This window comes from Mauremys reevesii, linkage group 4 (assembly GCF_016161935.1).
Source record: "Mauremys reevesii isolate NIE-2019 linkage group 4, ASM1616193v1, whole genome shotgun sequence".
Lineage (NCBI taxonomy): Eukaryota > Metazoa > Chordata > Testudines > Geoemydidae > Mauremys > Mauremys reevesii.
In genome coordinates this window covers 33,339,974-33,367,650 of record NC_052626.1, presented here as the reverse complement: position 1 = coordinate 33,367,650, position 27,677 = coordinate 33,339,974, and the positions used below count along the sequence as shown (strand labels likewise).

The 27,677-nt window shown below is 45.4% G+C and overlaps 1 protein-coding gene across 3 annotated transcripts in view; it reads right to left on the bottom strand.

The window, feature by feature from the left end:
• The window catches only part of EML5 (EMAP like 5), a 327,745-nt gene that overhangs the window by 13,189 nt on the left and 286,879 nt on the right, over positions 1-27,677 (bottom strand). For all 3 annotated transcript variants that reach the window (XM_039537037.1, XM_039537038.1, XM_039537039.1), the window contains 5 exons: positions 20,827-20,925; positions 18,459-18,479; positions 9,021-9,194; positions 5,362-5,570; positions 1,846-2,003 (listed from right to left, as the gene is read on the bottom strand). In XM_039537037.1, the coding sequence (XP_039392971.1) occupies positions 1,846-2,003; positions 5,362-5,570; positions 9,021-9,194; positions 18,459-18,479; positions 20,827-20,925 (661 nt within the window). The remainder of the gene's footprint in view (positions 1-1,845; positions 2,004-5,361; positions 5,571-9,020; positions 9,195-18,458; positions 18,480-20,826; positions 20,926-27,677) is intronic.

Below are 27,677 nucleotides of genomic sequence, written 5' to 3'. Positions count from 1 at the left end.
GCCTTCAATGTTCTAGATGCTTCACAGAACAAGTAAAAGATGTGGTCCCTGTTCTGTAGGCATGAGATGATAGACAATGGGGATGAGGAGATGGCAGGAAAAAGGCCAGATTCTCCATTACTCCCTTCTTGTAGTGGGTGCAGAAAACAAGGTCAGTGGGGACTAACTTATTTTTGTGTCTCCCTAATTTTGGCCAGAATAAGGGCCTTCCCAGCTCTAAACACAACTCAGAGCAGCCAAACACAGCCTCTTAGAGCAGAACTGAGACACCGGGGTAGAGCAATAACATTGTGTGGTTATTTTGATAGGCTGTGCATGCTCTGTGGAGGTTAATTTTAATGATGTATTTTAGCTATAAGTGTTACTAGACCAAAGCATTGCATTACATTTCTGCTAAATGATTCAACTACTTATCATGAGCAACTGCTATTTTTCAACAGATAGTTATAAATATTGATGTGTAAGTATGCAGGCTCCCATTACTCTTAAAAGTGGTCTCACAGTATATCTTCAGAATTCTGTGTGATCAAAGCATCAGCCAAGTATGCAAATATATTGCATATATCAAGTTCCCTTAGGTGGTCATCCATACATCTTCTGTATTTGATTAGTAAGACAGCTGGAGTCTCAAAATGCAATTCAGGGAACAAGAGGAGGAGATCTGCCTTTTAGTACTTTTGATCTACATTAAATGCCAAAACACACACATTTACAAAATACTTTTGTCACCATTTTTTCAGGAAAACTGATATTTCCTAGTGATTTCCATTATCAAACGTACTACAAACTTGTATGTCTTTGTGTTTTTAAGTAGTCTGTATAGTTTACATTAAAATGTGCAATGTGTTTTAAGATTCTTCAGAATAGAAGACAATGTACAGCTATGAGTTGATTTTATTTTTACCTTTTTCAATGTATTCATTGATTCTTTTGAACCTATGTGATAAGAATACCCTTTTGGCTTTGAGACACTCAATATTATATTAGAATGTCGAGAAATAAGTAGCAAATAAAAAGAACATATTAAAAGCAAAACATCTTTAAAAATGCAAGACTATTATTTTAGGGAAATAATAAATTCGATGGAGTTTTGTATTTGGATGCAGTGTACATTAACAGCTATCTCCAAGGGAAAGGAAAAAGATCTCACCAAAATGAAAGGAAATATGTAGTGTTCTGCAATACTGAATCTTGCTGAGCTTTCAGTCTCATTAAATCTGCTGTGTGCTATTGGCATCTGCAAATGAGGCTAGAGGAGCAGAAGACAGCTCCCTCCCATGATGCTGCTTTCCTCTCTACTGCATCCCTTCTAATGCCAGCTCTGAAAGTGTAAAAAGGGATTGGAAGAAAACTGGCACTGGCAATGAAAATAAAGGATCTTCTTTTTGAAATCTGATTAAGACAGACCCAAGGGCCATGCTGTTGAATAGGTGTCCTTTAACCTCTCAAGTGTCTCATGAGTTTTTGTGACAAAGATATCTATGTGAGAAAGGGGTGGTCGATTTATATTTCATGAAAAAGGAAAATTGATAATTTCGTTGTTACAGTTCAGGCCTGTATTTTCCCTCAGTGGTCCAGCAAGGGCCCCATTCCCCGGCTTTCACTGTATGTAATGCTCCCATTGTAAAACAGTGTTTATTTCTTTACTGTTTCAAAGCTATTTGTTTCCTAGTCAGTCTTAATCTTAATAATGAAAAATCATCACAAAATGTTTGAAATAGCTTGTATAGGTGTTTAAATAAAGTGACTGATGGTAACTACTGGAATTTCATGTTCCGAAGCACATTTGTACAGCATACAATATCTTAGTAAAACATATTTGAATGATAAAACAAAAAGACTCACGGTCTTTCTTTGCCTCCTGTTACGATTAGACCATCTCTTAGTGTAGTGTACATTGTGAACACAGGCCCATTGTGAGCTTTGGCCACAATTCGTACCAATACATGATCTTTCCAAACACAAACATCTCCACTGATGGTACCAGTAAATGTCAAGTTATTCTGAAAAGGGGGGAAAATATACTTATAATTTGATTCTGAATAAGTCAAGAAGAAATACATTTAATTTTTGTAATAAATAATAAACAAATTCTACATTTTGGGCTAGATTGTGGCTTTATTAGTCATTGCTGTAAAAGTGGTGTTTGTAGAGGGATACGGACCAATGGCAGATCCCAGAGGCGGCAGGCAGATAGCCTCCAAGTTAGAGGGTGAACACATAAAGAGAATCAGTTGCTATGCACTTTTCAAGGCACATGCTCTTCTCCAGTCAATGTGGAAGAAGGATAGAGCAAAGGTCATCCCTAGGCTGAGATGTCCAGCACTGCAGGGAGCATGAACACACCCCTCCTGCACTGGAATTTAGGGACAGAGCTCTCGAGTCCGTTCCGCATCATCCCTTTGCACAACCATGGAAGAGCAGCCAGGAAATCAGGAGCAGCTAAGATACCAGTTAGTATCATGTTTCACACAAAACCAGTAAGTCAGACTATTACTACTATACTTCAAGCACAATGTTTGATGGAAATCATCTTCAGTGTCCAGCTATTAGGTACAGCACTTCCCTCAATGGAGCACAAAGATGGTCAGTTTAAAAAAGGAAAGAAGTAAGAATCTAACTCAATGGAACATAAACTATGATTTTCTTTAACTGTGCCTCCTATTTTTGAGGGGTAGTAAAGTTAAGCTTAACTACCTTAGGTATTCAGAAGCAATGATATTGAAAAATATTTAAAACCAGTAACAACTAAATGCTTGGGAAGTACAAAATGTTTCTGTTAAGTAAGTGCAGAATTCTTTATGTTTCAAATTATTTGTGATATTATTTGTGATATAAGATATTATATCAATGTGGAAAAAATACATTCCCTTGATTGACTCTGCTGATTTTATCTGCCATTGGTTTCCCTTGAAGTCACATCTCTATCTAAGGCACTAATATAGCCTCCATTATCATAATATCTGAGCTCCTCACACTCTTTGATGATGATGATGATGATTATTGATGATGATGTTATATGCATTGAAAACATTTAATTCCCAGGGATCCCGATTCACTTTCCAAGCTATTCATGGTATTTACATGACTCATTGCCACCCACTACTGAAATGCAGCTGATTCTGTGCAGGGAATTACACAGCTGTTTATCTGTATACAGCAACATCACATAACATCAAATGACTGGAAGTGAAGAAAAATATTATATCCAGTTGAAACTGCAGTGGGCATTTAGGCAGGATGGATTCATGGGAATGTGACCAGGAAACTGCTACTAAACACCATCCCTATGCTTGTGAAAAGTTGCCCATACTTTTAAAAAAAATTACTTATTTATCTAGATTTGTATGCAAAAGTAAAGAGAGGCACTTATCCACCCTCCCTAAGCACTGTTGGTATAAATGACAAAAACAGAAATAAAATTGACGTGCCAGCAGAAGACAAAACTTCCCCACAGGTTCACTGCTCTCAAACGTCACCCTTAGATGCAGCTTGGACCAACAACTACCGCTTGCACTGTGACACAAAGGTCAACTGACTCAGATTATACTGGACTAGAAGAGGGGAAGCCTGTTCCAGAGCTAAGGGCCACTCAAGGAGAACACTCTACACACCAGCCCCCTCTTTTAAATCAAGGAGAATCCAGCTCAAACACATCTGCCAATTGCAACTGTGATAAAGAGGCAGTCTGTCCCAAGCCATTTAGGGCTTTAGAGGTCACAAACAACAATTTAAAGTCAGTCTGGAAACCAATAGGCAGCTAGTGTCGATCATACAGAACAGGTGTCATGTTCTGCCATTCAGAAGTACCAGTTAATAAGCAGGTTACCACATGGTGCTATATCTTAAGTAAATTTAATAAATTAAGCTGGTGCACAATGTACAGCACACTGCAGTAATCCAGTCTTCCAGTGACAAAGGTGTGGGACCTGGTTTAGCATCTCGAAGAAATGGTCACAATCTCTTAGCAAGGCGCAGATCATTTTCATAGATTCCAAGGGCAGAAGAGATACTGTGATCATCTAGTCTGACCTCCTGTATACCAAAGGCCATAGGACTCCTCCAAACTAATTTCTTTTGAATTAGAGCATATATTTTAAAAGAATCCACTATAATCCTTGGTACATTGTTGCCATGGGTAATTATCCTCAAAGAGCATTCCTGGACACTTTTGCTGTATGATCATCCCACAGCAGCTGGGGGAATGCAACAATACACCCAGACTGTGAACAAGAACCACCCCATGGCAGGCCCAAAACCTTAATAAAAGTGGAAAAGTTATTCTCTTAATTTCTTCTGGTTGCCTCTCTCAGTTTAACAACATCACCTCAGTCTTATCTGGAATGAACTTCAGCCAGCAAGTTCCTTTCAGAATTCCACATAAAAGTGCCTTAAGAGAAGAAGTACTACCTCCCTGTACCACCTTCTGCGAATCTTTAGGCAGGAGAGAACAGAGCCACCCTAGAACTTCTCTGGAGTCCACAGATAATTCTTCATGTTTAATGAACACGAGATGAGAATCTCAGGTTTTAGGTCTCAGCTGAAAGAGGGCATATTACTAGGGTGACCAGATAGCAACTGTGAAAAACAGGGACAGGGGATCAGGGGGGTAATAGGCACCTATATAAGAATAAGTCCCCAAAAACGGGACTGTCCCTATAAAAACAGGACATCTGGTTACCCTACATATTACAATGACCTAATTATGCTGGGCTACTAAATATTGACTTGAAGGGAAAAGTGGTACCAACCGAAACACCAAACAACTTCCCATAGATGCTAGATTTCTCTTGGGGATCTCCCATCTAAGTATAGATCAGTCCTGATCCTGGTAAGATATGATGACCTCACAACCTGGGGTGGTATGGCTGTTTTTTATACCTTTTTGTAAACTTTCTACATTAAATGCATACTGCATATTGTGACTTACTCCCCAAAAATCTGGATCTTGTTTAGTTAAATTTTGTCTTGGAACAAGCACGTCTGGAAGATGGACATTTGTTACCCAAAGATCAAATCTTCCTATCATTTTTTGTAAAGTAATAAAATAGAATAGGACTAGATGGGAATATTTTTAGTGATCAAAAATCAATACATATGAAGTTTATACAACACTGGGAGTATCTGAATTCATAACCTTTTTCTAAAGAGAATTCATTTAATTTTAATTAAGAATAAGCTCTAGAAATAATAAGTTTATATACTAATCAGCAGGTGGCAGCAATCTATTATGCAAATAGGCATTTGTGGCAGAAAAGTTCAGGATAACTTATTTTACTACATATACAGACATGGAAGAATAAAATGTAAAAAGGATGTTTTGTATGTATGCATTTTAAAAGAATTTGTTAAGGTACATACAGCTCCAAAAGCTACAGATAGCATGGTCTGCATCCGGGCATCTTCTATTGAACTCAGTAGCCCTTTTTTACTGAGAAGAGCTCTTCCAGCAAGGGTCCAGAACCTCACATGTTTTACTCCCACTGAAACAAACTGGGTATCTGAATCCGGTCTGAATTCTGCTACAAATATACGTTGGTTATGACCAGTTCTGCTGGCAATTTTGGCACCTGGCAAAAAGAAAATGGAGAATTTGAACTTACCACAAATATATGTCTTCTCCCAACACAAGAATCCTTTACTCTGGAGCCTGATGAGTTATTCATCCCCACAATAGTCAAAAAAGTAGCTGAAACCCCAAGCTGTTCCTCCTATATAAATCCTGGAATGGCATATCTCCAATGCTTTAAACCCTAGAAAGCTATACACATATACAAACTACGTACCCAGTATAGGAAAAATTCCAGAATAGAGAAAGGTGGTGTGGGGGAGAAGAATGAAATGAGGAGACAGATCAAGAAGAATTGACAGGGCTGCCGGGGAGGGGGGGGGGCAAGGGGAGCAATTTGCCCCAGGCCCTAGGTCCCGCAGGGGCCCCCACAAGAATATAGTATTCTATAGCATTGCAACTTTTTTTTATGGAAGGGGCACCCAAAATTGTTTTGCCCCAGGCCCCCTGAATCCTCTGGGCGGCCCTGAGAATCGAAGACTAAAGACCTGACGACCAAGACAGCATCTGGTGAAGATGCTATGTCTACTTGTAGGCTGCAATTTTCAAAGAGGCCTAATGATCAGGGCCTTACTCCTAATGTATTTCAATGGAATTTGGGAGCCTAACTACCTTAGGTCCTCTGAAAATCCCAGCTCTAGCATCCAGTCAAAATATGCAGAGATTTCCAGGGGGCTGCTCCGCAGATTTTCGCCAAAGCTGCTCTATTTCTCTCTGTCCAAGATGAATAGAGTACATTCAACAAAATCAGTCTAAGACTTGAAAATGGTGCCTTTCCAGCCTATATATAGTTTTCAAAATTAGATGTTCTGACCCATTTGAAGATGGTTGTCTTAGATGCTTTGTTCTTACCTGCACAGCAGATGAACAAAGTATCTGACTACCTAAAGTACTTTGTCCTATCCAGGAAGCATTTGATGGCTCTGTAGCTATCCAGATGGAGCCATATAAACTCTTGAGGAAGAGCAAGTTTAAGACAGTGGCATCTTGACTGAAATGGTAAGGAGAAACTTACTAGACAGGCCCTTACTAGACATACTATATAGGCTCTATCTTTGCCCATGTCCACGCTCAACACTGCACCAGTTTCTGCAGGGACCTGACTGGACACTAACCACATATGATGACAGACATACAGTGAGGGGTCATTTTCATTACATCCACTCATCGCTCCTGATGGATTTCTCCTTCGTCAGCAAAGACCACTAGATGAGAAGGTGGCCTGTCATTGGGTAGTGTATCATGTTGGCACCCAGGGTTCAGGGCTCTGGTAGGGTTGCCAGGTGTCCAGTTTTAGACCGGAACACCCAGTCGAAAATGAACCCTGGCGACTCCAGTCAGCACCGCTGACGGGGCTGCTAAAAGTCTGGTTGGCAGGGCAGCAGGTCTAAGGCAGGCTTCCTGCCTGCCCTGGTTCCGAGCAGCTCCCAGAAGCAGCGGCATGTCCGTCTCTAAGGCGCAGGGACGGCCTTGGGGGCTCCGTGTGCAGCTCCCGCCCCAAGTGCGGGCTCTGCAGCTCCCACTGACTGGGAATCGTGGCCAATGGGAGCTGCAGGGGTGGTGCCTGCAGGCATAGGAAGCACACAGAACCCCCTGGCCCCTCCACCTAGCAGCCAGACATGCCGGCGGCTTCCTGGGAGCCATGTGAAGCCAGGGCAGGCAGGAAGCCTGCCTTAGCCCTACTGTGCCATGGACCACGAGCCACCTGAGGTAAGCGCTGCCCAGCCGGAGCCCACACCCCAACCCCCTGCCCCGAACCACCTCTCGCACCCTAATTTCCTCCCAGAGCCCACACTCTGCACACACTCCCACACCTCAACCCCATGCCCCAGCCCTGAGCCCCCTCTTGCACCCCAAACACCTCATCCCTGGTCCCAGCCCAGAGCCCACAGCCCCAGCCCACACACCCTCCTGAACTCCAACCCGCTGCCCCAGGCCTGAGCCCCTTCCTTCACCCTGAACCCATCATAGAATCATAGACTATCAGGGTTGGGAGGGACCTCAGGAGGTCATCTAGTCCAACCCCCTGCTCAAAGCAGGACCAATTCCCAACTAAATCATCCCAGCCAGGGCTTTGTCTAGCCTGACCTTAAAAGCCTCTAAGAAAGGGGATTCCACCACCTCCCTAGGTAACCCATTCCAGTACTTCACCACTCTCTGAGTGAAAAAGTTTTTCCTAATATCCAACCTAAACCTCCCCCACTGCAACTTGAGACCATTACTCCTTGTTCTGTCATCTGCTACCACTGAGAACAGTCTAGCTCCATCCTCTTTGGAACCCCCTTTCAGGTAGTTGAAAGCAGGTATCAAATCCCCCCTCATTCTTCTCATCTGCAGACTAAACAATCCCAGTTCCCTCAGCCTCTCCTCATAAGTCATGTGCTCCAGCCCCCTAATCATTTTTGTTGCCCTTCACTGGACTCTTTCCAATTTTTCTACATCCTTCTTGTAGTGTGGGGCCCAAAACTGGACACAGTACTCCAGATGAGGCCTCACCAATGTCGAATAGAGGGGAAGGATCACATCCCTCGATCTGCTGGCAATGCCCCTAATTATACAGCCCATCATTTCTGGCCCCACCCTGGAGCCCGTACCTCCAGCCAGAGCCCTCACCCACTCCTACACTCCAACCCGTTGCCCCAGCCTCGTGAAAGTGAGTAAGCGTGGGGGAGAGTGAACAACAGAGGGAGAGGGCATGGAGTGAGCAGGAGGTGGGGCCTCAGAGAAGGGGTGGGGGCCTCAGGAAGTGGCGTGGCAGGGGTGGGGCAAGGGTGTTCAGTTTTGTGCGATTAGAAAGTTGGCAGCCTTAGGCTCTGGGTGCACCAGCAACTTTGCAGTCATGGTCTGGGTATGAACTTGCCAGTTGGGAAGGGGAGAGAGAGAAGGAGCAGGACAGTGCGGAAGAGAGGATGGGCAACAAAAACCCAAGGTCCTGTGGCCTAAAACCTTGAACTCAGAGCAGAGATGCTATGAATGACTGTTTACTCTAGTTGGGCCTGTGATGTAATTTCAGAGATTATACTGGAGAAGCAGTTTAGGCATCACATTTCTGAGAGTTTCAGCTTGTTCTGTGGTCTTTGTGAGAGTGTCAATCAGTCAAGTCTCTAGAGGACTCCTTCTGGGAATGAAAAGATTTATATTGAGCAGAAAGAAATAGATTCAATACAAAACTGAATGAAACAAGGTTTACTTTCATTATTATAAATGGAGGTCAAGGGATTTTCTTATCCAATGTTTACAAGGATGATTCACTGGAAATACATTTGGCAATTATCACAATAGTTAAGCACATTTATCTCATTTTTAATTTGTACAGTATATGCTATGTGACATTTATTACAATCATTTTTTCAGTTGACAACCAAAATTTTTATGTTGCAATTTTGGTGTGTGTTCTTGATTGACTTAGGGGCAATATAAATGTATTGTACAAATACAAATGCTTTCCTACCTTCCTGCCACTTCCAAATGGTAATGGTGTGTTCAGGATCCAGCCCTACAGAGAGGAGAAGTTTGCCAGTGGCACTGAAACTGACTGAACAAACTCCCTTTGAATGGTAGCATCTCAGTACAGATAGTGTCTGTTTGTTCATTGCATCCCACACGTGGATAGAAGGAGCTGTAGCTAAATGAATATAAAATCATCAATTAATTATTATATGCTTATAAACAAAGGCAACATTTTTGCTACTGACAGCGAATAAGGTTTTAACACTAGAAAAAAAATATTTTTTTTTTAACCAAAACAAGGGAAATGTTGGTCTCACCTTATAAACTGACTTTTTGCAAACAAGACCACCAGTCTGGACTGCAGGCTTGTTGTTCAATATGATATTGGTGCACATAGCTTCACCCTCTAGTTGGTTGCTGAGCTTTTGAAACCCAAAAGAGCCCCTCATACAGGAGTCCTCTCTTGTTTTCAACCTGAGCTAAACTTTCCTTAGCTTGAAACAATAACTCAAAATCTGAGAACTTTGAAACATAACTTCTCTAGTAGTATGTAACCTGTCACAGGTTTAATACTTGGGTGAGGCTTTCATACTGGTGGTTTCTGCAGAAAGTCAGTTTACAAGACAAGAACAAAATTTCCTTTTCTACAAGGTGCCCACCAGTTTGGAATGCAGGCTATATATCTAGCAGTATGCCAGCTGAACCACTGGTAGGCTTACTGAAGTAGAAGAACTACAGGTGTGTATCTTGGTATGAGGCCTGGTCTACACTACGAGTTTATTTCGAATTTAGCAGCGTTAAACCAAATTAATGCTGCACCTGTCCACACAACGAAGCCCTTTATTTCAATATAAAGGGCTCTTAATATTGATATCTGTACTCCTCCCCGACAAGGGGAGTAGTGCTGAAATCGGTATTGCCATTTCGGATTAGGGTTTGTGTGGCCGCAATTCGACGGTATTGGCCTCCGGGAGCTATCCCACAGTGCACCATTGTGACCGCTCTGGACAGCGATCTGAACTTGGATGCACTGGCCAGGTAGACAGGAAAAGCCCCACAAACTTTTGAATTTCATTTCCTGTTTGCCCAGCGTGGAGTGCTGATCAGCACAGGTGACCATGCAGTCCCAGAATCAAAAAAGAGCTCCAGCATGGACCGTACAGGAGATACTGAATCTGATCTCTGTATGGGGAGATGAATCCTTTCTATCAGAACTCCGTTCCAATAGACAAAATGTCAAAACATTTGAAAAAATCTCCAAGGCTATGTTGGACACAGGCCACAACAGGGACTTGACACAGTGCTGCGTGAAACTTAAGGAGCTGAGACAAGCGTACCAGAAAGCCAAAGAATGAAATGGACGCTCATGGAGGGAGGTGCGACTGACGACTGTAGCTATCCCACAGTTCCCGCACTCTCTGAAAACCATTTGAATTCTTGGCTGAGCTCCCAAAGCCTGAAGGGTCAAAAACATTGTCGCGGGTGGTTCAGGGTATATGTCTTCAGCCCCCACCTCCCTGTGAAACCAAAGGGAAAAAAATCGTTTCTCGCCTTTTTTCTATGTTACCGTATGTCTACTGGATGCTGCTGGCAGATGCGGTGCTGCAGTGCTACACAGCAGCATCCCCTTCCCTTTCCTTGCCTTGCGGACGGCAGATGGTGCAGTATGACTGATATCCATCATCGTCGTCCCGTGAGTGCTCCTGGCTGGCCTCGGTGAGGTCGGCCAGGGGTGCCTGGGCAAAAATGGGAATGACTCCCGGTCATTCTCTTCTTTAAGTTTTGTCTCCTGGCGATTCACTCCTGCCTGGAATATCATAGCAACTGGAAGCTGCCCTCTCCTCCCCCCTTTGATCTCTGCTTGCAGAGGCAATAAAGTCAGTGTTGTTTCTTATTCATGCATTCTTTATTACTTCATCACACAAGTGGGGAGAAGACTGCCACGGTAGCCCAGAAGGGGTGGAGGAGGAGGGAAGCAATGGGTGGGGTGGTTGCAGGGGCACCACCTAGAATGGCATGCAGCACATCATTTCTGCGGGATGTCTGGGGCTCTGACCCAGAGTGGCCGTTTGCCTCTTTGGTTCTTTAGGAGGCTTGCCTGACAAAACTTTTCTAGACAAAACTTAAAGAAGAGAATGACCTGGGGAGTCATTCCCATTTTTGTCCATGCGTCCCTGGCCGACCTCACCGAGGCTGGCCAGGAGCACCCATGACAGCAGCAGACAGTACAGTATGACTGGTAACCGTCATTGTCAACTTGCAAGGCAGCAGACGGTACAGTAGAGCTGGTACTCATCTTTGCTAACTTGCAAAAGGCAAGGGGATGCTGCTGTGTAGCGCTGCAGTATCGTGTCTTTTAGCAACATCCAGTAAACAGTGGTGAGCTTGAGCCAGTTCGCACCGGTTCGCGCGATCCGGTTGTTAAATTTAGCAGCCATTTTAGAACCGGTTGTTCCAGGACAACCAGTTCTATAAGGGCTGCTAAATTTAACAAAAGCTCCGGCCCAAGCTCTCCTGCTCCGCCCCCTTTCTCCTCCCCCTTCCCTGCTTCCCACGAATCAGATGTTCGCGGGAAGCCTGAACAAGCAGCAGGCAGGCAGGTAAGCTGGGGAGGGGAAGTGCGGCTCCGCGGCACGGCCTGGCTCGGCTCCTGCCGCCCCGGGGTCCGGGCGGCGCAGCACGGTGGGGGCTCCTGCCGGTCCGGGCGGCGCGGTGGGGCCTCCTGCCGCCCCGGGGTCCGGGGTCCGGGCGGCATGGCGCGGCGGGGCCTCCTGCCGCTGCTCCGGGGGCCGGGCGGCGTGGCGGGGCCGCCTGCGGCCGGTCCGGGTCCGGGCGGCGCGGCGGGCCTCCTGCCGCCGGTCCGGGATCCGGGCGGCGCGGCGCGCCTCCTGCCGCCGGTCCGGGCGGCGCGTGGCAGGGCGTGGCAGGGCCTCCTGCCGGTCTGGGGTCCGGGCAGCACGTGGCGGGGCGGGGCAGGGCCTCCTGCCGGTCCGGGCGGCGCGGCGGGGGCTCCTGCCGCTCCGGGGTCCGGGCGGGGCGCAGCGGGGGCTCGGCTCCTGCCCTGGCGTCCGGGCCCCAGCCCCAGCCCAGCTGGGCCCCCATCTCCCGGCCGCCAGGAAAGGGGAGCAGGGAGGGCGTTTTGGATAGAGCCTGGATGGGGTAGGGGTCCTGGGGGGCCATCGAGAATGAGAGGAGGGGTTGGGTGGGGCGGCAAGGGGCAGTCAGGGGACAGGGAAGGGGGGGATGGGTCAGGGGTCCCGGGGGGTGTGTGTCAAGGAACATGAGGGGTTGGATGGGGCACGACACCCCCCCCAGGGGGGGCGCCCCCCCGGGGGGGCGAGGAGGGAACCAGTTGTTAATATTTTGGCAGCTCATCACTGCCAGTAAACATACGGTGACAGTGAAAAAAGGCTGAACGGGCTCCATGGTTGCCATGCTATGGCATCTGCCCAGGTTATCCAGGGAAAAGGGCGCAAAATGATTGTCTGCCATTGCTTTCATGGAGGGAGGATTGTCTGACGACATTTACCCAGAATCACCCATGACACTGTTTTTGCCCCATCATGCATTGGTATCTCAACCCAGAATTCCAATAGGTGGGGGAGACTGCGGGAACTATGGGATAGCTATGGGATAGCTACTCACAGTGCAACGATGCTAGTCTCGGTACATGGACGCACACCGCTAGCCTCGGTACATGGATGCACACCGCATGCACTTGACTTTATACAAACTGTTTCCAAAAATCGGGTTCTGTAAAATCGGAATAATCCCGTAGTGTAGACATACCGTGAGTTACTTACATTGTAAACTGTCTGGGGTAGGGATTGTCTTTCCACAATATGCATGTACGTTATTAATCATGAGGATGATGATTATTTATGACTATGGTAGTGCCTAGAAGTCAGCGATTCATCGTACTAGGCATCACAGAGAGAGTCCCTTCCAAAAGAACATATAGTCTAAGCATGGCTTGCAATCTGCATATAGAGCCTGGTATAATGAGGCCCCAATCCTGACTAGGGCTTGGACTTTCAGAGGTGTGTAAGTGACTCAGCAGCACAAACCTGCTTGAAAAATCAGTAACAACTTTTGCAGAAGGAAGACAGAAGGACACTCCAACTCATGAAGAGGCCTGAAAAGAGTGGGTCCAGAAGGCTCTTTTTTGCTATGAAGATTTCCTTCATGCTGTTACACAGCCACATTGGTTTAACGAAATAGAACCCCCCCCGCTCCTTTTTTAAAAACCTTACATAGCACAAAACAGGCAATCGAATTTGTGAAAATCCTGGGAAGATTCATTTGTTTGTATAGGCATCCAACTTCCTGAGCTAAGAAAACTACCTTGTCAAACCTCTTGTAGAACAGGTAGACAAGACCTTAGAACATGTTGGAGACTGTTTTCAGGTGGACCAATTTCTGAGAGCACACTAATTCGCTCTCCTTAAGGCTAATAATAAACAGTAAGCAGCTGTACTGACTCTCAAAGTACTTTTGGAGCCTCTAGAGCTGACTGAACTTTCAGAAGCCTGTTGCTGAGATAGAGCAGAAAGTGGTGGTGTGGGTGGGAGCAATGCAAGGATAAAGTGTCAATTAAAAGTGCTCTTGACCCAGAGCAAAGCAAATATTTTTGATGTGATGATGCAATATGTATATGCAGATATGTGTTTTTTTGAAAGTGAGGATGCCTGCAGGTTCAACTGCTGCTATAACTATCTGGGTTGTCTCCCGCCTTCTGTGTGGATATTAACAAGTAAAAGGGAATGGTAGCATGACCAAGTTCAGGGAATCACTGCAAAAGAACTTGGAAATCAAATGGATTTTGTCTAAACCTTTTTAATCTACTTTTGATCTGTTAGGAAGTCTGCATCTAGCACCTGCAGCTTAATGGTTCATGCCTTAGTAGTGCATAATACTATGGCTGAACACATCAAAATGATATTTGGAACCAGATCATTATTCCTTTCGTGCATTGTGTAAGAATTTTCTTTCATGGAAATAACCCTTCATTTGGTGACACCACAGTTACTACCATTTTTTTATGTTTGAGTGTTACCTCAAAGTCTTGAAGAGTATTATAGGCAGGTAGTTAAAATGGTGCATTGTTGCTGGGCAGAACAAGTTTCTGGGATACCCCAGAATTATTTGACAAGCTTCTTTATCTCTTTGTGGAAAATGAAACAGATGCAGGGCTTTATCCTGGACTTTGAACAGTCTTTTCTTCTTCAGCATCCTCCCTGACAAAATCCTGGTCTGCCCTAATCTCTACCTACATGACACCATGAGCTGAAAGTTTGTGGATCTCGGATAAAGAGAAGTCTGGACCATCTTCATCTAGGGTGACCAGGTGTCTGGTTTTCGACTGGAACACCCAGTCAAAAAGGGACCTTGGTTGCTCCGGTCAGCACTGCTGTGGCGCTAAGGCAGGCTAGTCCCTACCTGTCCTGGGGCACCATGCTGCGCCCCGGAAGCGGGTTGCAGGTCCAGCTCCTAGGTGGGGGGCTCCGCGCACTGCCCTCGCCCTGAGCACTGGCTCTGCACTCTCATTGGCTGGGAACTGGCCAATGGGAGTGGGGGGGACGTGGTGCCTACAGGCAAGAGCAGCTTCCACAGAGCCTTCTGCTCCGCCCCCTGCCTACTAGCACCAGACCTGCTGGCCACTTCTGGCATGCGCGCAATTCGGTGTCAGGACAGGCAGGCAGCCTGCCTTAGCCCCCACACCTGCTGTGCTGCTGACCGGGAGCCATGTGAGGTAAGCTTGTGCCCCAACCCCCTACCCCAGCCCTCAGCTCCCACCCCCCAAACCTGGGGAGCCCCATCCTGCATGCCAAAGCCCTCATCCCTGGCCCCACCCCAGAGCCCGCCCAGCCAGCCCAGAGCCCTCACCCCCTTGAACTGCAACCCCATGCCCCAGCCCTCAGCCCCCCCAAACCGGAAGCCCCCTCCTGCACCTCAAACCCCTCATCCCTGGCCCCACCCCAGAGCTCGTACCCCCAGCCCAGAGCCCTCACCCCCTCCCACATCCCAACCCCCTGCCTCAACCCGCAGCCCCCTCCTGCCTTCCAAATCCCTCAGATCCACTCCCTAGCCTGGAGCCCCCTCCTGCACCCCAAAGCCCTCATCCCTGACCCCATCCCAGAGCCCATCCCCCAGCCCAGATCCCTCCCAAACCCAGAGCCCCATCCTGCACCCCAACCCCCTGCCTCAACCCACAGTCCCCTCCCACAGTCTGAATCCCTTGGCCACACTCCCCAGCCTGGAGCCCCTCATGCACCCCAATCCCTCATCCCTGGCCCCAGCCCAGAGCCCTCACCCCCTCCCACACCCCAACTCCCTGCCTCAACCTGAAGCCCCCTCCCACACTCTGAATCCCTCATCTCCATACCCCAGTTTGGAGCCCCCTCCTGCACCCCAAACCCTCATCCCCAGCCCCACCCGAGCCCGCACCCCCAGTTGGAGCCCTCACTCCCTCCCGCACCCCAAACCTCTACCCTAGCCCAGTGAAAGTGAGTGAGGGTGGGGGAGAGCGAGCCACCGAGGCGGGGGAATGTAGTTAGTGGGGAGCGGGGCCTCAGGGAAGGTGCAGGGAAGGGGGCGAGGCCTCGGGGAAGGGCAGGGCCGGTGCAAGGATACTTTGCGCCCTGGCAAAACTTCCACCTTGCGCTCCTCCCCCTCCCCCCCAGAGCATCGATTATAAACTTTCAAAAATGAATACTGCATAATATGCCATTGTTCATTAGAATTAATACACGTTCGGCTTGAAAATTTATTAATTTCATTATTTAGTCTACATATTTAATGAAAATAAATGAACAACCTGACAGGGTGTGGGGCTGCCTGGCTTTGGGCAGGGGGGTGCGGCAGGGGTTGGCTGGAGACAGGGGGTGTGGGGCTGGAGGCAGAGCAGAGGGTGTGGGGCCGGCTGCGGGCAGGGCAGGGGGGTGCAGCAGGGGTTGGCTGGAGACAGGGGCTGTGGGGCTGGCTGCGGGCAGGGCTGGGGGTGTGGGGTGGGCTGGAGACAGGGGGTGTAGGGCTGGCTGTGGGCAGGGCATGAGCGGTTGGCTGAAGACAGGGCAGTGGGTGTGGGGTTGGCTGGAGACAGGGGATGCAGGGCTGGCTGTGGGCAGGGCAGGGGGTGTGGGGTTGGCTGCGGGCAAGGCAGGGGGTGCAGCAGGGGCTGGCTGGAGACGGGGTGTGGGGCTGGCTACAAGCAGGGCAGGGAGGTGCAGCAGGGGCTGGCTGGAGACTGGGGGTGTGGGGCAGGCTGGAGGCAGAGCAGGGGTTGGCTGGAGACAGGGGGTGCGGGGCTGGCTGCGAGCAGGGCAGGGGGTTGGGGGCTGGCTGCGGGCAGGGCAGGGGGTGCAGCAGGGGCTGGCTGGAGACAGGGGGTGTAGGGCTGGCTGGAAGCAGGGCAGGTGGCCTGGGGCTGGCTGGAGGCAGGGGGTGCGGGGCTGGCTGGAGGCAGGGCAGGGGGGTGCGGCAGGGGCTGGCTGCAGACAGGGTGGCGGGTACCGGAGCTGTCCCTAGATATTCTGTGGTCCTATGCTGCCTCCCCGCAGGGGGCAGGCCTCGGGGTGGGGGCGGCTTGGAGGGTAAGGGAAACCACCCCCCAGCACTCACGGGCAGCATGGCTGGGTCCGGGTCTCTGCACTTCCTGCCGCTGGTGAGTGCAGGCCTGGCCCTGCTGCAGAGCTCAGGGGAGTGGGGCCGGGGCCCTGGAGAAGAGCCAGAGCAGCAGGGAGCAGCGCAGCGCCTCCGCTGGCCAGAGGAGGAATGACATCACTTCCCGGCCTGCCGGAGCTGATCAAAGCCGCAGCGCCCAGATATTTTGGGCACCGCTTTTTGGCGCCCTCAAATCTTGGTGCCCTAGGCGTCCGTCTAGTTTGCCTAATGGTTGCACCGGCCCTGGGGAAGGGGAGGGGCTAGGGTGTTCAGTTTTGTGCAGTTAGAAAGTTGGCAACCCTATCTTCATCTAGACACCACAAATGTGGATTTGAGTAGACTACCACAACAGGGTTAGCTGGAAGAAAAATGTGGTTTCTTCTGTTTGTGCTCTTCTCAAAATCTCTGCCTTGATCTTGCTCCTCCCTCATGGAGGTCATGGTCAGCCTGCTGAGTATCTGTCCTAGCAGAGGGATGCATTTTGTGGGGTCTCCTCTCTCTTTTTAGTCAGGGTAAAGGATCCATGGGCAAGCAGGGCAGAAGAGATCTGCACTAGAATGAACCAGACCTGTTCTGCAGTCAATAGAGCATTTCATGTGACATTCTGATCCTGATGCCAGCAAACAATTTGGCATGGAGATACTTAAAACATCATAATAAAGAGCAGCAGCAGCCCAGATTCTAGTCTAGTAGCTCCACAAAGAAGAGAAAATATAGTGCAGGACCCAGGCAATGCCATCAGGAATTATATAGGTTTATTAAGACATAGAAGGTCAAACTAAAGCTGTGCTAGGAGGGTCAATGAGGCAGCAGAAGTGCCTAAGTGGGAGTTAGTGGAGACATTATGCAGCACTAGAGGGGTTCCTCCTGAACTCTGGGAAACAGCCATATTATGGTTACCTCTTACGTAGGAATATTGGTTGGAAAAAGGCTCCCTTGTATGCTCTCTCCCATCCTTAATGCAACATTCATTTGGCATATTAAAAAAAAAATCAACACACTTCAAAATTTCACTGACCATCACATGCATTTTTTTTATCATATTCTCTATATACACATGAACCCACTTATATGCATCTCTGAGTCCGATGTGTGACAAACAACTACAATGATTGCTCAACAATGAACTCACTCACACATGATGGTGATGGATCCTTAAAATTACAGTTAAGATACAATTTATTACTAAAAATAGCTCAATCACAATTGTCAAAAGACCCAAAATGATTCATCACAAAATTAAACTGACATAAGAACAATCATTTTGGATCACTGGTAGTAATTGCACGACAATCATACAGTAGATATGAAAGGTGATTATTTTATTCACTCAGTCACCTAGGCCTCCTCAGTGGAATATTGCTTTAAATGTATACATTACAAAATTATGTTCAACTGAATTGTCTAAAACTGTTTGTTGTCAGCCCCAATAGCTTCTAAAAACTGCACGTTTGTACATATATGCTATAGTAGCAGCAGTAGTATGCTATGTTAGAAATAGTTTATCACTGGGCAGCAAGAAGGGAATATGTTTCAACAAAAGTCATTTTAAAGCGTGTTCTTTTGAATGTTTTGATTTTTGGTAAAGGAAATATTCTATTTTTACAATTTACTGAGCTATTATGGTGTATGTTCATTGCTGAGGCAGTAAATGATTGATACGTGGCTTTATAAACTTGAAATATATTCTCAGAACTTATTGATCTACAAAGTTGTAGACGGTGACTACTCAATAGTCTAACTATACCTGAAGAGGTTAAAATTTTATTTCCCTTACCTGACATATCTGCTGAGTCTCCTGTAATGGAAAAGCAGCAGAAAAATAATTAGATCAGAAATAAGATAAGTGTTCCAAGAAAATATATGCTACAAAAAGTGTAATTTCTTACCACACGCCTTGAGGTCATCTTCTTGCATTACAGCAGTACCAATACTGCTATTATAGTTAAAGTTGAACAAATACTGATGTCTAAAGTGGTTTTAGTCACATTTGGAATACAAATAGCTAGCATGAATGCATTTTGTCTTCAATTGTGTGAGTTTTAAAATGTACAAATATCACTTGGGTCTATGCTTGAGTCCTTCTCTACCTCGCTCTAAATTAATAGCATTTTTTACATGTTTCAGGCATGCTAGCCAATTAAGTAAATAAATGCCCAGAGGGAAATAATGTTTTAGATGGTATATTAATAAAGGGCCTGATCCTGTCATGTACTGAACCACCTCTACTCCCATTTACTTCAGTAGAAGGGATGGGTGATCAGCATTACACAGGAGCACGCCCAAATTAGAGAAACAATTAAGCATTCTGCATAACATAATGGATTTAGTATCATCATAAAACATTGCAATGAGATATTCTGATGTCAAAACTATTTCAGTGCAAGACTACAGAGACTCCGCTACCATGCCATTACAATTTGAAAACACATTAAAATAATATTTCTGTAAATCTTTGGAGACTGCATTATATCAAAACTATGCTGATGCAAGTTATAACACTGTTAAAAATACCAAAAGCAAATTAGTATAGTAAAATAACCTTAATGCCAGTACAAAGCTTTAAAAATTGTTCTGCTTAGAAAAAAATGTTCATCTTTTAAAAAAAATTTCTCCCCCCATTTAATTACTGGGATTATTTGCATGGAAACAATTTTATTTATGTGGTGTCATCTGTTCCTGCTCTTTATTCCTCAATCCAGGTTATAAAACAAGGCAGAAGTTTTTCTATTATTACTGGATGTTTAAGGGACAAATGAGCATTAAAAGTGTCCTATGTTTCCTCCTGAGTGAAGAAGCACAGAGGGAAACAAAATAAGTAAAGAACCATAGCTTTTGTAGTGTCATTGCATTCCTCCCATCCCATTCTGCATTCTTTGAGTAAACCTTTGAGTAAATCTAATCGCAACATTTCAATTTTGCCAAAATGATGTTTCATTCAACCTGAAACAAGTTTTATTTTTTTTCTTTTCAATTTGCCAAACATTTTGAAAATTTTTGTTTTCAGTTCAACATGAAATGGGTTTTTTTCAACTTTTCAAAATTCCCAGTGAACAGAAAAATCCATTAGTTGCCCAACTCTTCTTAGCAGTGACTTCAATACAAATTTTTGTAGAGAAATAAAAATATATTCCTGTAAAATCAATCTGGTTCCTACATTTTCTAAACTCTAAGACATTCAATATGTGCTATTATTTGCTAAGAAACATTAAAAGATATGCAACATATGTTTGTGTTGTGGAACTGACAGAGGATTGTATTGTGCTGCAATGTCTAGACACAGTAGTGTTGATATAAGAATACTGTTGTAAGGATTTATTTTTTTGTGTGTGATCTTACATTTCAACTTTAATGTCATTTTAATATATATTTGTTTTTATTAAAATCTAGATTATCACTCGGTTCCCAAACTTGGTTCGCAGCTTGTTCAGGGTAAGCCCCTGGCGGGCTGTGAGATGCTTTGTTTACCTGAGCAGTGGCCACGGTTTGCTGTTCCTGGCCAATGGGAGCTGCAGGAAACAAAGGTAAACAAAGCATCTCGCAGCCCTCCAGGGGCTTACCCTGAACAAGCCGGGAACCAAGTTTGGGAATCCCTGATCTATAGGGAAACACTCATTACTGCTTTGGCTCTGTTTGGAAGGTTAAAACCATTTATTATGAGCACTGTAGTTGTAGATACTGTAAACCTGTATCATGGGATAATATTATGTAAATTCACAACTATTTTTTCCATTTTTCCATTTAAGATAAAAATGCAGAGTGTTGTTTATTTAAATCTTCTTCATTTGTCTTCCTTTCATTAACAGACTACTGTTGATTGAGTTGGTTGGAAAGACTGTTTATGATGATGATGTGCCAGAACAAGTCAGGAGATTAAATGAAAGTACAGATGAATTTAAATGGGGCTCAAAATTTCCAAAATTACTTTCTGATAACAAAATTTTGGCTTCCTAAGCCTCTCAATAATTTTTGTTTAATTGTATTAAATTACTCTCCAGAAAAAAATAAAGAGGACAGGTAACTGAGTAACACTCATACAAACGGAGACAGCATAATCAAATAATCTTTATGTTTTATTCATGAACTCAAATGACCCTAACATCATGCTTATATGTTAATTCCATTTTAAAAAAATACAAACATACCTACTTGGCCAGTTGCCACAAGGTTGGTAAACTTGGGGTGCTGATTTACAGTGAGGCACAGAATATCATCATTATGTTCCTGGTAAAAAGATTGAGAGCCTAAAATAAAAATACAAAAAATTAATACTATGTTTGTTAAAACATTTATGTATATATGGCAACAATTAAATTTGAAAAAAATGTTCTAATATTTAATAGAGAATGGCTTTATGATGACATAATATTTTACATACAGTGCTTGGAGCCATGAATCACTAAATTCTAAATCTGGATTTGATATATATTTCTCAGTGATATTGGACAAGTCCCTTAACCTCTCTCCCTCAGCTTTCTAATTAGGAGTATTGTGAGAATGGATCAAATTTGTCCCTGGTGTAATTGCACAGACTTCATTGCTGTTACATCTGCTGTTGATATGGACCATTAATATTTACTTCCCTACACCCCACAGGCTTGCTGTTTGATGATTAGTTCGTATTGATAACATATTTTGAAGATGAAAAGCAGTAAATAATTGTAGTATGTCTCACTTTAATAAATACTTTTGAAAACATCCCATGCTTTAGATTAAAATACTTACCATAAACATAAAAAAGCATTTAAAAATATACACCTGAGTAATAATGTATTGTTGAAAACAAACCATCAGTGCACCAAAAGATAAATTGCCATGGAAAATTTACTTTATTAAATGAATACACGTGCTAATATATTTTCTGTGTCCTTTGTCAAAATATATTATTTTTAAAACAGTTCAGTCATCTTAAATGAGCTTCTGTTCAAGGAACTGTGCCCAGCAAATGCTGATATGACAGAAAGTCTCCTGTTCTGACCACAAGCCCTAAATTCTCAATCATAGAAGATTAGGGTTGGAAGGGACCTCAGGAGGTCATCTAGTCCAATCCCCTGCTCAAAGCAGGACCAATTCCCAACTAAATCATCCCAGCCAGGGCTTTGTCAAGCCTGACCTTAGAAACCTATAAGGAAGGAGATTCCACCACCTCCCTAGATAACCCATTCCAGTGCTTCACCACCCTCCTAGTGAAAAAGTTTTTCCTAATATCCAACCTAAACTTCCCCCACTGCAACTTGAGACCATTACTCCTTGTTCTGTCATCTGCTACCACTGAGAACAGTCTAGCTCCATCCTCTTTGGAACCCCCTTTCAGGTAGTTGAAAGCAGCTATCAAATCCCCCCTCATTCTTCTCTTCTGTAGACTAAACAATCCCAGTTCCCTCAGCCTCTCCTTACAAGTCATGTGCTCCAGCCCCCTAATCATTTTTGTTGCCCTCTGCTGGACTCTTTCCAACTTTTCCACATCCTTCTTGTAGTGTGGGGCCCAAAACTGGACACAGTACTCCAGATGAAGCCTCACCAATGTCAAATAGAGGGGAATGATCACGTCCCTCGATCTGCTGGCAATGCCCCTACTTATACAGCCCAAAATGCCGTTAGCCTTCTTGGCAACAAGGGCACACTGACTCATATCCAGCTTCTCCTCCACTGTAACCCCTAGGTCCTTTTCTGCAGAACTGCTTCCTAGCCATTTGGTCCCTAGTCTGTAACAGTGAATGGGATTCTTCCGTCCTAAGTGCAGGACTCTGCACTTCTCCTTGTTGAACCTCATCAGGTTTCTTTTGGCCCAATCCTCTAATTTGTCTAGGTTCCTCTGTATCCTATCCCTACCCTCCAGCGTATCTACCACTCCTCCCAGTTTAGTGTCATCTGCAAACTTGCTGAGAGTGCAGTCCATGCCATCCTCCAGATAATTAATGAAGATATTGAACAAAACCGGCCCCAGGACTGACCCTTGGGGCACTCCGCTTGAAACCGGCTGCCAACTAGACATGGAGTCTTTGATCACTACCCGTTGAGCCTGACGATCTAGCCAGCTTTCTATCCACCTTATAGTCCATTCATCCAGCCCATACTTCTTTAACTTGCTGGCAAAAATACTGTGGGAGACCATATCAAAAGCTTTGCTAAAGTGAAGGAATAACACATTCACTGCTTTCCCCTCATCCACAGACACAGTTATCTCCTCATAGAAGGCAATTAGGTTAGTCAGACATAATTTGCCCTTGGTGAATCCATGCTGACTGTTCCTGATCACTTTCCTCTCTTCTAAGTGCTTCAGAATTGATTCCTTGAGGACCTGCTCCATGATTTTTCCAGGGACTGAGGTGAGGCTGACTGGCGTGTAGTTCCCCGGTTCCTCTTTCTTTCCTTTTTTAAAGATGGGCACTGTGGGGATTTATCATCCCTATGCTGCCTTGGTGGAAAGTTACAGCAGCGGACATCACGGACAGAGAGGTTAGATAAAGTTGTTGTGAGAAAGTTGGGAGCTAGCCCGGAGGAGGCAGACGCCAGGTGGCCTAGCTGGGATCGGTTTCAAGGTGATAAACAAGACCATAATCAGATGGATTGCATGGGAAATGAGAAACCAGTGAGCAAAGGGCCATGCATGTGAAAAGCGTGTGTATCGGACAAAGAACCAATCAGCAGCAATGTAATGTTGGTGTGTCTGACGTTTGCTAATATGGAGAAGCCTATATAATATGATGCATTGTACACAATAAATGATTCAGCTTGCAATCATATTGGTTGTTGTGCTTTATCCGGCCCGCACGTAACGCAACAAATGGTGACCCCGACGTGATGCAATTCGAACAAGTCGGATCGTTCGTCGGTGCTTGAAAAGAAACGCGGGGGTTACAGCCGTGGCAGGAGGTACTGCAGTAAAGGCAGCCCCTGGACGTCCGAGAGAGGCGTGTGTGAGCTCACAGGTGAGCGGCTGTAAATTAAGTATGAGTACCGCTGCATCAGCTGAAGAAAAGACAATACAGAAGTTTTTATTGCACATCATGAACCGACAGGGGGAAAAGATCTCCCCTGCTGCGCTGATTTGCTTATTAAGAAAAGAGGGGGAGCTAGGGAGGCCCCTCCTAACCACCCTTCGGGCCCAGGACGAGGAGGTGCTCTGCTGGAAGCGAGCCCTGGATGGGAAGACGTTGGAATGCACGGCGCAGGCAGAGGCCCGTGCCGTGGCCCCGGAGGTCGTTCGGACCTACAAGCGAGTAAATTGTTTTGGCAGGAACCTGGAGAAGGCGTCCTACGCTGGCTGGTCTAAGCCTGGGACAATGCCGGGAAAACCGTTATGCTTCTCCGGTATGAGCTGCAACAGCTGGGTGTCCTGACACAGGATGCACAGATTAAAAGAAGCCAAGGAGGGAAGGAAAAGAATAGAATGAGTTAACCAAAGAAAGCTCATTCTTTCTGGCCCCAGTCAAGGACACCGCTTACAGCTAAGACTTGGCGGACAGCCAAGAAAAAGGGGGGCTTGACTGGGCCCAAAAAGCTATGAGAGCTGCAAAACCCTGCCAGGCACTAATGGAATGTGTTAGCTGTCTCTTCTCACAGGTATGGAAGAGCTGCCCAAAGACCCTAGCAGCCCTGCCACTCCTTGGAACCAGGAGACTGACTGCTTGGACCCATGATTCTCACTGCAAAAAGACCCCTCCACATTAGAAGAATTCTCCTATTGATGATTAGCCTATTTCCTTTTCTAGCTTCATTGTGCTTTTGGACAGCAGGAAAAAAGGACAAGGTGACGTGCTGGTTAACCTCTCCCTTGTCCGCTGGCAGCCCCCATTGTGTTATTGGATTCGTTTGAAAAAAGCAAAACCACTACAGGATGATGTCCTGGTAATCTCCCCCGTAGAAGCTGAACCACGACGGTGGTGGAAAAGAAGAAAAAACATTCACATCATTGACATTGCCAAAGTCCAGGAATTCCTGACTAAAAGGACATTAAGAACTGACCCTGGTGAAGAAACAAAGAATTGTACACTGGCAGGAAGAAATTTGGGATTCCTGCTGAGAAATGTGGTATTGATTGGATTTTGGGGTTTATTTTACAGGTTGCGCCCTGTGTTTTGGATAAATCCTTCAGTGTGTATTGCCCTCCCTAATTGCATTGTAAATAATATTGCCCTTATCCAGTTTCCTATTGTTGGAGCTTCGCTAACCCAAGTACAGGCTGGAGTTGGTGAGTTACATGTCATTTCCGCCATTAGTTTTATGACCCAGAAGCTACTGGCAGAGATGGTATGGGCTATTACTGAGGCTGGGAAGGCATTGCAGTGGGAGCTAGTACGTTTAAAATCCTGAATGACCAGCTGATGGCCATTCGGAGTGATCTTGAGCACCAGGATGGCCCACTGCCCTTACAGATACATCAGGAGTACCATCTGATCTGGGGAGGCCAAGCATTTGGACCGGTTAGGGTGGGTGTGGGCTTTTACATACCGAATCCTGCTGGGTCCATGGGGAGGATGAATGTGGAACTAATTACCCCCTCATTACTAACCCCAGCTCCCTAGAGCTTAATTGCTTTTTGTCCTTAAAGTTTGAGAAAACTCAGCCAAAAGTTTGTTGAGTATTCTCAAAGGGGGGAGTTGTTGGTGTTACTAGGCATAAATCTAGGTAATTTGGGAGAATGGCTTTGGGCCTATGTGACCCAAAGTACCTTTATGTAAAGTGCTTTTGTTAGCCTTACTAGATTTTTGTAATTTTTTGTGTTATGTGCTGATTATTGGCAGCTGCAAGGCTGCTTGATACTAGATGTAGCCAATACTAAATAAGATAGGCGGAAAGCAGATGCTGTAATTAAAGTTATATGCATGAGAATGTAGCCCCCATGGTGGGAAAGTACAAATAATTGTTTACAGAAGATATCAGAAGGGTGGGGGCTAGTTCAGAAGCCCAGCCTCCTAGCTAAACTGGTTGTGGAACAAGCTAGTGTCCATGGACGGGACGATTCAGCGAGAAAAAAAAAGGATCGGGCCCAGGCGGGCAGGCAACAGACAGAGAGATTGGAAAACAGGTTGGAAACTTTTGAGGGTGTAGTGGAAGGAAGGAATAAGTGAATATAAGCATAAGGATTTCAAATACCCAGGAGGATATTTGGAATGGTAATTTGGATTAGTAAGTGGCTGTTGGGAGACAAGCAAGTGATCTAAGGTACGAGCAAGTGATTTTAAGGAAAGTGAAAAGTTAACTCTGTAGTTGCTGGAGGGAACAGCAGTTGAACTTTGTAAAGATGCTAAAGAGAAAAGTTTTTGGTGTTTTTGAAATGTTTGTAAATAAATTCAGGCGAAGAAATTAGTTTGCAATGAAGTTTGGAGAGGTTTACTGAAAGTCTCTTTAAGAAAAGAGGGGGAGATGTGGGGATTTATCATCCCTATGCTGCCTTGGTGGAAAGTTACAGCAGCGGACATCACGGACAGAGAGGTTAGATAAAGTTGTTGTGAGAAAGTTGGGAGCTAGCCCGGAGGAGGCAGACGCCAGGTGGCCTAGCTGGGATCGGTTTCAAGGTGATAAACAAGACCATAATCAGATGGATTGCATGGGAAATGGGAAACCAGTGAGCAAAGGGCCATGCATGTGAAAAGCGTGTGTATCGGACAAAGAACCAATCAGCAGCAATGTAATGTTGGTGTGTCTGACGTTTGCTAATATGGAGAAGCCTATATAATATGATGCATTGTACACAATAAATGATTCAGCTTGCAATCATATTGGTTGTTGTGCTTTATCCGGCCCGCACGTAACGCAACAGGGCACTACATTAGCCTTTTTCCAGTCAACCGGGACCTCCCCCGATTGCCATGAGTTTTCAAGATAATGGCTCTGCAATGACATCCGCCAACTCCTTTAGCACCCTCGGATGCAGCGCATCCGGCCCCATGGACTTGTGCTTGTTCAGTTTTTCTAAATAGCATGTGGTATCTTTTATTTGCATATTTGATTGTGGGTGTAAGGAATCTGGGTGTTAGGATCTCTGCCGGTTCCAAGATTGCTTCATTTATGGATAGAGTCACTCTCCCTGGAGCTGAGGATTGGATAAATCCATCAATTTATGGGTGTTCTCCTAAGCAAGCTTGGCCTGAATATCCAAGGCTGAACGATTTAAAATCCTCAGGTACAAGGGAGGAAGATTCTGGTACCACAGAGTTGTCTGGCAATGAAGAAGAAGGAGGAAGCGGAGCCCATGGAATCTCCCGTGGCACCTGTAACAATGGTGCAGGCTGAACCAGCAATTCTGGAGCAACTACTGTCTGTGGCTATAGCGACGGAGGTTCAGGAAGAGAGGCTACTGGAGGAATAGGTGACCTCATTCTGGACTGAGCAACATCCCAGGGATTCCAAGAAGGCCACTGTGGATAGGGTTACAGCATTGGTGGCCAGAAAGAACTGGGCTACAGACTTCTATCTCTACTAAGGGACAACCCTGGAGATGGTGGATATACTGGCCATATATTTGCAGAGAAGAAGTGGAGCTTTTCTTATAATAAGCAAAAGATATAAGATGCATGTTTTGTTAGGATATTGTAATACTTCTGGTAAACAACTGACCTAAGAGTAGTGATTCCCAAATTCAAACCACCAGGCAAATTGCCTATATTTTCAAAACGCAGATGATGATAGGGAATAATAAGCCCTTTGAAAGTCTAAGTCTACCATTTAATAGTAATATTGGGGGTAGTTGGTGAACTAACATACATGGTATGGGAGGACTGAGATGTGAGTTGCTAGTTTAACAAATGAAGACATAAAAATAGTCCCAATAATGTTTTTAAAACCTCTTTCAAACGTTTCTAAAACAGTTTTTCTGTAACATATATGGAAAACATGATGCTGTTACGTGGTTCAAAGGTTTTATTGGCAAGTGTTTTGGATGATCTGCATAACTAAGTAATGTGGCCACTCAAATGCATTCACTTGCTCATATCATATTTAACAAAAGTCAACAAAAATCACAGCAAATTAATTTCTATATTGTCTTCAC